General features: G+C 33.8%; 3 protein-coding genes across 3 annotated transcripts; all 3 read right to left on the reverse strand.

Annotated features, from left to right (window-relative positions):
• Nucleotides 1-456: 456 nt before the first annotated feature.
• Nucleotides 457-7,746, reverse strand: LOC123712236. Its single transcript, XM_045665241.1, has 9 exons — nt 7,705-7,746; nt 6,865-7,014; nt 6,538-6,606; nt 6,387-6,467; nt 5,467-5,593; nt 4,515-4,701; nt 3,864-4,037; nt 3,607-3,679; nt 457-633 (listed from the first exon to the last, which is right to left on the reverse strand). Exons 1-9 carry the CDS (start codon nt 7,744-7,746, stop codon nt 457-459), a joined length of 1,080 nt encoding a protein of 359 aa, XP_045521197.1.
• LOC123711939 (NADH-ubiquinone oxidoreductase 75 kDa subunit, mitochondrial-like) lies at nt 808-3,017 on the reverse strand. Its single transcript, XM_045664814.1, has one exon. It carries the CDS (start codon nt 3,015-3,017, stop codon nt 885-887), a length of 2,133 nt encoding a protein of 710 aa, XP_045520770.1. The 3' UTR covers nt 808-884.
• Nucleotides 7,747-8,268: 522 nt separating the features above from the next.
• Nucleotides 8,269-9,542, reverse strand: LOC123712123. Its single transcript, XM_045665085.1, has 3 exons — nt 9,285-9,542; nt 8,838-9,038; nt 8,269-8,454 (listed from the first exon to the last, which is right to left on the reverse strand). The coding sequence occupies exons 1-3, from the start codon at nt 9,509-9,511 to the stop codon at nt 8,280-8,282; spliced, it is 603 nt and encodes a 200-aa protein (XP_045521041.1). The 5' UTR covers nt 9,512-9,542; the 3' UTR covers nt 8,269-8,279.
• Nucleotides 9,543-9,698: the final 156 nt, after the last annotated feature.

Raw genomic sequence — 9,698 nt, forward strand, 5'->3', positions numbered from 1 at the left:
TGGAAAACGGCAAAGGATCGATGCCTTTGAGATGTGGTGCTAGCGGCAAATGCTAGACTGTGAAGCGCACCAATACATCGATGACCCAACTCCGCATACGGACTCGACTGCCATATTCCTACAGCGAATTGTATATTATTTCGGCCATCCAATGCGCAGAGGCGATGAGAACTGAAACTGAATCTGATCGTGACTCATCGTCCTCAAAACTTGTACAGTTTGTCGATGAGTCATAAGAGACTAGAGAGAGATAACGCACTTGCGAGCCTTGGCGGCGTATCCATCGGTGACGGTATCACTTAACCTCAGGTGATCCTCCAGCCAGTTTGCCTCCTATTATATAAAAAAAAACTGGTGAGCACAGATAATCCGCTCCAGGTGCTTTGTTGCTGACCACGAGGCTCAGACATGAGCTGCCGATTAAAGAGAGAGGTATAGATATGAATAAAAACATTTCTACGGGTCCATATAATTAATCTGCATTTGAAGACGTTTAAGTTCGTCTTTTTTATAATGCAACTCAGCCAGACCATTTCGAACAATATTGTTGATCCTTGCTGCTCTCAGTTGTCGCCTATATTCTGTGACTTCCTTCTCAGCAACGATTAGGTTGTCCATGTTAGATAACATAACCTGCACATAAATTGAAATAGAAACTATTTTATAATTCAAATTTTAATCTAAAACTAGTGATATGTTTTTACTTATTCGATAAAATAATTTTATGTATTAGGTGAGTTAGTTCGACGAATTTAAAAATACTCACTAACAGTTAGTTGTATGCTTATGAAACTAAAAGTGTGATTAGTAACTTTTTATTAAAATATCTCTAAATAACTAAAATAATATGTTAACATAGAAATGAAGGAGATAAGAATGCTATATTAAATAACGGCATATTTAGATTGTTTATGGTCTTTCGCGGCTTTTTCAGCTTGTCTCATTGTATTAGAATTACAAGTATAAACATTTGAACAGTAATAGTCCGTTAGTTCCTTCATAGGTACGTTTAAATTACAGCCTCCTCCGGAACCTGGTTTAATAAGATAAGGAATTAATTCACCAAATGGCTTGTCCTGGTAATGGTCAAAATTCACAAAATTTGGACTAATTTGAGCCAATCTACAGCACAATGTATCGGAATCACTGTAAAATAAGCTTATCCCGGTATATTCTGCCAACGCTCGTATAATTTTCCAATCATATCGTGCTTTACCAGGCGGCGTTATAGCAGGAAGTGCAAATTGACTACGGCATTCCATATTTAAAAACACACCTCCAGACTCAGTGTAAGCACAGCCTGGTAAAACAATATTTGCACATTCGGAACCTTTATCTCCTTGAAAGCCTATGTAAATTACTGCTATATCATTCGAGGGTTGACATTTGTAAAATATGTCGTCGGCTCCCAAGGAAACGATTAAATTTGGACTAATAGCTCGAATGGCCCCTAGAGCTCCTGGTTTCCAACCAGCTTCCAAAGCCCCTGTAAAACTTGCCTCGCGAGATAATATATTTACAATGCCCCATTCTGGTTCAACTTTAAAACCACTTGCAATATTATAAAGAGCACTCATTATTTGGCCTCCACTTGGTGTATCCAATTGATCTATTCCAACGAATATAAGGGGTTTTTTGGCACCCTTCAAGTAGTCATTAGGCCCTGATAGTGCACTTAAATCAGTGCCAACATAATTAACGTGATAATTAAACTCACACTGAGGACCGACTACAAAGATATCACACTCATTGTGGGTGTACGCATGTCGTATCCACGCATTTAATACTGGAGCTTCAAAGCGAGGATTAGTACCAACTAAAAGAATTTTATCCGCTTTTGCTATTTCACACATTTTAATATTCAATGAATAACTGGTCCTTAGATCTATATTTCCACAGGTATGTGTAAGGTTTCTTTCAATAAAAGTATTTTCACAACCCAAAATATTAAAGAAATCCTTTGCAACTACTAATGTTTCTGCGTTGCAATAAGGTCCTGCTATCGCTATCATTTTACCAGGACTTACGTTTTTTATTGTGGTGGCTACCATTTTCAATGCACAGTCCCATTCAACGGGTACCAAACGGTTCTCATTGCGACACATTGGTGAGACTAATCTCTGCATTTCTAAGGAATCAATAGACCATCTTCCCTTATCGGATAACCATTCTTGATTTATTTCGTCATTTTCTCGTGGTAGAACTCTAAGAACTCTATTGAATCTGTGATCCAATACTATGTTAGTTCCTGTTGCATCAGTGACATCAATAGAATTAGTTTTTCGAATCTCCCAGGGTCTGGCTTTGAACATATACGGGATAGCTGTCAGTGATCCAACAGGACACAAATCTATTATATTCCCAGATAGCTCGGAAAGAAACATTTTATCTACGTACGTCCCTACTAGCATTTCGCCACCACGTCCCGAAGTTCCTAACACATCCATGCCACAAACCTGTGATGCGAATCTGATACAACGCGTACAATGAATACATCGAGTCATCTCTGTACGGATAAGAGGACCTAAATTCTTATCCTCTACAGCGCGTTTCCCTTGAAAATGAATATCAGTAAACCTGGTACGATCATTTCCAAATTTAATCGTTAGGTCTTGTAAATCGCACTCCCCACCTTGATCGCATATTGGACAATCCAGTGGATGGTCTACTAAAATAAACTCCAGCACAGCTTCTTGGGCTGTCGCAGTTATCTTTGTATTTGTCCACACTTTAATGTTTTTGTATACAGGGAGGGCACAAGCAATTTGTGGTTTCATCCAACCTTCTACTTCAATTAAACACATTCGACAGTTTCCAGCGATGGTGAGTCGTTCATGATAACAGAAACTAGGTATAGATACTCTCTCTCTTCGCAAAGCTTGCATCACTGTGAAATACTTTGGGACACATATTTCTTTTCCATTTATAAAAATAGGAATATCGTCGGATTTACTCCTTATTTGAGATTTTAATACTTTAGTGTGGCGAGTCAAAATTTTATTTAGGTTTCTCAACATATTTATCGATTTCAATAAAAATTATTAAAATCTTTGTCTTATGTCAGATTTAGACAAACGTGTGACATTTGGTGGGTCGGTCCTTTATTAAAAAGGTTTATGTGCCCCCTTTTCACCCTTTAATTTGAATTCCCAAAGGAACAATGATTGCCTCGTATTGGAAGGTACATAAAGCACATGAACTTTTTGCCTAAAATCTTCACAAAGATTCTTCACTGTTTTCATATCTCGGTGGGTTACCTAATTGTTCTCAATTAAAGGATTATTCAGTTCGTGTAGGGAGTCTTCATATCGCTCAATTAGACATTGCTATTCGTGCAACCCTGATATTATATACTATAACATAATATTACTGTCAAGCAAAATTTTCAACACGGAATAGCGAGATGCTAAAATATACAACACCTAAATAACATTTTTAAATTGAAATTTATTTCGTCCGCGGTTTAACCGCTAAATTTATTTGTATACCTATGCATATTCAGGTCTTTCCTTTATAATTGCAAGTATGCACATAATATATAAAATTTTATTTATTGTTATTGATATACTATTTTCCTTTAACAAAACGAGAAATTTAAAGGCGCACCTTGTGTATGGATGAAACGAGCTGCTCCAAGGTTTCCTTAAATAGGATAAATGTCTCAGTAGCTCTTTGATTTCTGTAAGAAAAAAATCATATGACATTTGATCGGACGAGACATCTAACAACTTGATTTCCATCAAATTTTATATTTAAGATTTAGCCCAACACTGGATGTGTTCGTAAACAATAGCCAAATTAATATAAAATAATCCCAGAACTACAAGTAAAAAGAGAGAAAAAAAACTTCTCTATAAACTCACTTGTGGTCGTGAAGGCAGTCTGTAAAAGCATAGTCAAGTGTCAGTCTGACAGTACGAGCCGCTCTCGGGGCTGCTCGAGCACAAAGGACACGTCGCGCCCCACGTTCCTGACATCGCGCCTGAATTAGCAAACTACATGCGTCTGCGCACGAAGATGTGCGCTCCCCACCACTTCTGTAAATAGAAACTTTGAACTTAAATTATACACATGAACTATAAACAGGAAAAATAATTTAAAAAACGAAAGCGAAATATTAAATATTGAATCCTTAATCTTCGCTATGTAATTGTATAATTTTTAATATTTATCTAACTCAAATTGCATAGAAAACAAAATTTAAATAAAAATTGGGGTGTAACTGTCAAAGGTTTATAACTTTTCAGAAACGGGACGAACTATGGCTGCCGTATGATAAAATTTAATACGTTTTTGACATACCGGAGTCAAACTTAGTATAAAGCCTCATTACGGAATATCACATATATATTGCTAAGCACTCTTCTAAGTAAGTTATGTTCAACAGTCAAATATCGTAATTATACATTTTATATTTCTATGCAAACTGCATGAATTTTGTGTTATGCGGGAAAATTCGCTCGTGTAACCCTTGCACTGAAGCACGAAGGATACGTCAATCGAGGTAACTATACCTTGCAATAGAACCGAGTTTCCAAGCTCGCAAAGCCGCCTCCACGAGGCGTATCGCGTTTTGTCCATACTCAGAGGCAGCGCGTAACCGCATACTTACTGATGCCAGCGCGTTACGCAATTCTTGGGAACGCTGCAAGGCGCTTTCTAAGTATAAAGCTGGTCTTGATTTTTTGAACCATAGTGAGTCTAAAAAATAAGGAATATTGTACTGTAACAATCCTCGCCAGTTTATGATCTAAGGAGGTTACATCGATATTAAGGATGAGAAAAAACTATTTATTTATTTCCTTGTTTTCTTTCTATCCTTACAATAACTTGACACATCAGAAAATTAATTAATACTAAATTTAAACTGAAAACTTAATATTACATATAAATTAAACAAGAAAACATGAAACCTAAAACATTTTTACAACAAATTATAAATAAATATATAATAAAATGTACTTTAATGACCGCTGGATCGAGATTGAGAAATCAAGCAACCGATGGGAAGCGTCACAGAACAGAGAGTGGTGTCAAAAAATAAATAAAGGTTGAAAGTTAATTTGAAAGAATTTTGTTGTTACGTTACGTCTCCTTCACCCAAAAGCTAGTGAATAAAGGATGAATGCATTATGTTCTATGGATGAATGCAATACGCATTAGCCTAGCTTGGGCGCTACAGACCATTCCCTCTTGCCTAAGAGAGGAGTTATAATTGTGGTATGAGTGGGACATATAGAACGTGTAATTGAGTACGCTGAAAATCTCGAAGTTTATTAAAATTAAACTGCGTACAACGTGACGATTTATACCGATAGGGCCCCATCAAAAGCAATTGCCACGGCCCTCAGATGGCATAGTTTCGCCACTGTATTCTACCCTAACTGACAGGAAATATTCAGTTAACAACTTATTGTATAATCAAAAATTAAAACATATTATGTAAAATATCATATAATATCAAACCTAGTAACATTTGAAGATTTGTGTATAAAGCTTTCAATCGCAAGAGCTGCGTGTGTAACAGTTGGCTCTCACGTTCCAAATCCCTTTCTCGTATTCGTAAATATTTTGATTCTAAATAGCGCATTTCCTGTAAACAAATTTTCACCATTATCTGACTATGTACACACGTTTATACTTATTAAGGAATTAATGCACTAGTTGCTATTGTATATGTCGCAGTAAAGTAGTTAAATCAGATAATTAATTGAATCTCTAGACAGTTAATTAAATGTCGATATTCAATCAAGTCGCCAGCATTTTGATTTAAATAAAGCAGCGTCGAAAACGTTTAACTATCTGTCTTACCGAAAGCCAGCGTGTTGATTAACAATATAAAACAAGATGGTAAAACAAGACTCCGCCATGATTATTTCATTTGTTATTTCGGTGTGTTTTGCTTTATTGTAAATGATTAGATTAGGTTAGTGTTGCTGCCTAGAAACGTTTAGGAAACTAGTTAAACGTTTCGTTCAGTCACTTGTCTGACGGAACTTTAGCGACTTTATTGAATATCGACATTTAATTAACTGTCTAGAGGTTCAATTAACTCTCTGATTTAACTACTTTACTGAGACAAATATACCCGGAGTATCAAACGCTGTATTTATTTCTAAATTCCATAACAACGAAACAAAATAAACATACACCACTAGAGTTCAATACATCATAAGAATTAAAAGCGAAAATTCAACAAACTTGTCGTGAAAAGACTCTTAAGCAAAAAAAAAATTTAATTTTTTTTTAAATAAAATAAGTCAGTCATTCAGTCGTTAATTCATCACTTTGAATTATTTTTGTTTATTTTGCCTTGACCCGAATATAATTGATTTTTTAAAACAGTATTAAATTTATTACAGATCTGAGAATGCGAAAAGACTTACTTTTCTGTTGACGTTAGCTACGAAATCTTCGTTCTCAGCAGCTAACATTGGTCGTTTGTATAAATCCAGGGCTACAAACATCTGCGAAGTATATTTAGATATTGTATATATTTTTTTATTTATGAATGTAATCAAATTATAATAGTTCTACCTGATGTATCGTCTTTGCATATTTAGCGACAGTGACTTCAGAAGGAACACCGTCAAATTCAGCAATTTCCTAAAACAATAATACAATATGTGAGTCCCTGCATTATTATCTTAGCATCATTGTACTAGATAGATGCAGGTATAGATGTCTTGTTACATACACCTAGTACCTGTTTACTTTTAAGTCTAAAACAAGTCAATGTCCGCAATGTTTTTTTGGTTGACAAGTTAAAATACTTATTTTAAATTAAAAACTTTTCGTATATTTGTATGATTATTATTATTAGTCTAAGCGTTTTTTTATTATTATATTTTCTTGTATAATCACAATTTGAATACTCCGTAATTCGGCCGAGGTGACAGCCAATCTCTGAACAGGGTGGGACCCCTCACACGACGATATTTCTTCATCAAATCTCACCAACGCAGACAACACAGTTTCATCCTTACTGTATGATATTTGAAATGAACTATTCGACTGAAATAAATTAACAAAAACTTAATTTTTTTTTTCGTTGATCCCTTCGAAGATAGGCGGATGCTACTTGTGTGGCCACGTCAGCCCCGTCTCACCTCCCTCGGACAAACAAAACAGCTCGGCTACAGAGCAGGCCGAAAATAATAAACGGCTTAACTATAAGTCTTTCCTACAACTTCGTTCCCTTTGGAGTAGAGACTCTTGGGCCGTGGCGTTAAAGTGCACAGGCGCTAATTAAAGATTTAAGTTGGCACATAGTAGATAGTACCACCGGTGATCCCAGAACTGGTGCTTTCCTCGATCAACGAATAAGTATCGCAATACAGCGAGTAAAAAATATTTTTATTATTACTATGCAAGAAAATTGTAAATTATTCGAGTTGATCTCTTAAATATAAGAGATCCAAAAAAATCTAGCTCTTCGTTGTACATAGAATTTTATTATTGCTACAAAATTTAGGCTCTGGGCATCAGATAATTGCGGTGTGGTCAAACTGCGGTCCAAATAATAAAATAAAAGGAAACATGAACGAGTTCAGATTTTTGGTAATAGGTAATGTATGTAAAAAAATCAAATTTTATTTATAAACATCTTAAAATTTAATTGCAGGCTAATGAAGGTTTGCATTACATTATTCAACGAAATCGTTTTGAATAAAATAATAATGAATAGCACAAAATTTATGATACCTTTGGAGTTTCAGTTCCTTTAACACTAGCAGCGCACCCCATAACAGTTTATCCTTAATTCATTAATAATGGTATCTTAATAAGTAGTCATACATTAATAGTTTGAACGTACAACCTGCTTACTATATAGTAGTAAGCTAACTGTCACTGCTTTCGCTTCATGCAATTAAACGAAAAATATGCCAAGGTTGCTACGATGTATGATTCAGGGCCCTTAGTCAGCTTTTGTTAAGGAATTAGGATTTAGCACGGGGTGGTACCAATATAAAAGTTAACCCGTTTAGCACAAAATATATGGAATATAGTTCAAACAGCCATATCTCTAGAATGTCTAAAACTTACCCTACTAAACTTCTTAGAAATAATGATATTTTTAAAATAAGAAAATAAACCATTTTTTTTTATAATTTTTAGTCCTGTGTTAGTGTTTTAAAATAACTTATTTGAATTGTACGAAATCCGTATTTATTTCATTGTTTTTAAAACTTTATTTTACTACATATTTTAAATTGAATATTATTGACAAATAAAATTACTATTAAAAAAACTAAGTTGAAAATAAGAACATGAATAAATTAAAAATAATTCTGAAGGCTTGCTTCTGCTTCATGGAAAGATCTTTGCAGTATCTCTAGATAATTTTTCTTAGCTGCAGAAATCAATTTTTCTTTAACTACCTTCATTTCTTTGTCCAAATCGTGATCTAATCGGCTTATTTGTGATGTTTGTTCTTTATCCAAATCATCACACCTATAATTTTAAAAAAAATAAATATCCGCCCAAATAAGTCAGTCGAGTCATTATTTGCGACTTTGTCCTAATAACATTTTAAATTTGTATCTATTCAATTTATAAACGAAATTATTTCAACTTTGAAATCCGATAACCCTTTATCTGATATCGGACAAAAAATTGATCAAAACGCAATAGTCGCTTTACAATAAAGGATAATAAAGATATATTTTTAAGAACGAGAAAAATTTAAAATAGGTACGTAGTTCAGGAAATTAACGTATGCAGACAGTTAAAAAAACAAAAAAAAATATTCACTCTGCAATATTAAAAAATATACTTAACCAATTATTTCATATTTAGTGTTTTTTATGTATAAAATAAAAGTATAGATACTTTACGTATTTATAAACGTTTGTTCCAAATCCTTTAAATTGCTAATGTTTAGTTTTATAGCCGATGTCGTTTCATACAGGCATTTTATAGAAGCAGTGGTAACTTCTTCTAACTCCTTCGTATTGTTCTTTAGCACTGAGTAATCTTCTTCCAAACTACGTGATATGTCGGTGAGGTTCTTTTTAAAACTATCATTAATTTTTTTCCTGAAAGTTTATAGATTGTATATATAATATCCGCGCTGCTATATTTTACAAATGAGAAATAAATCAATGCAATCAATCTTATTCGTGTTTTTATTTAATTTTAAAAAATAAATACTAATATGTATATGGTCGTAGGATTTTTTGGGTTTATTTTGTAATTAACTGTAAAAATTCTTGATTGTTTTATCATGTTGAATCTCATACCGACTCTGATCAATCCAGAACGTCAAAATAAGAAAGAATTACCTTGAAACTAACTGTTGGTTCATATTATTCAATACTTTCTGTTTAAATTCGCCGCAAATTTGTGTGTCTTCATTATTTGTATCATCGTCTATTTCTGTCACCAATTTTCGCCGTTTTTGGGGTCTTTTATTTTTTTCCTTTTCGGATTCTTCCGATTTGAACTTCATAAATTCTTTAATCGCTTCTGATACAAAATTACTTTTAGATTCCTTTGTCACGGAAGACATAATTTATGTTAACAATAAGCACAAAGGATAAAAAAAGTTTTACTCTTGAAAACTAAAATTGGCGGGAACCGACAAAATATGTAATGTTTGGTTGGTAAAATGAAATATTAATGCTACTCGGTACTAAGCACAGACTAATAATAATTTAATTAAAAGAATAGCCAATTTTATTCTTTGTCAGAAAATG

This window comes from Pieris brassicae, chromosome 7, assembly GCF_905147105.1.
Source record: "Pieris brassicae chromosome 7, ilPieBrab1.1, whole genome shotgun sequence".
Classification (NCBI taxonomy): Eukaryota; Metazoa; Arthropoda; class Insecta; order Lepidoptera; family Pieridae; genus Pieris; species Pieris brassicae.

What these genes read in the sequence shown, in the direction of transcription:
- LOC123711939 (XM_045664814.1), bottom strand. Translation starts at nt 3,017, where the DNA reads ATGTTGAGAAACCTAAATAAAATTTTGACTCGCCACACTAAAGTATTA.
- LOC123712236 (XM_045665241.1), bottom strand. Translation starts at nt 7,746, where the DNA reads ATGGGGTGCGCTGCTAGTGTTAAAGGAACTGAAACTCCAAAG. An exon ending in AAGGAACTGAAACTCCAAAG is followed by an intron (nt 7,015 to 7,704) that starts GTATCATAAATT and finishes AATTTATTTCAG; the next exon opens with TCGAATAGTTCATTTCAAAT. An exon ending in TCGTTTCATCCATACACAAG is followed by an intron (nt 634 to 3,606) that starts GTGCGCCTTTAA and finishes ATTTATGTGCAG; the next exon opens with GTTATGTTATCTAACATGGA.
- LOC123712123 (XM_045665085.1), bottom strand. Translation starts at nt 9,511, where the DNA reads ATGTCTTCCGTGACAAAGGAATCTAAAAGTAATTTTGTATCAGAAGCG. An exon ending in AACCAACAGTTAGTTTCAAG is followed by an intron (nt 9,039 to 9,284) that starts GTAATTCTTTCT and finishes ATAAACTTTCAG; the next exon opens with GAAAAAAATTAATGATAGTT. An exon ending in GAACAAACGTTTATAAATAC is followed by an intron (nt 8,455 to 8,837) that starts GTAAAGTATCTA and finishes TTAAAATTATAG; the next exon opens with GTGTGATGATTTGGATAAAG.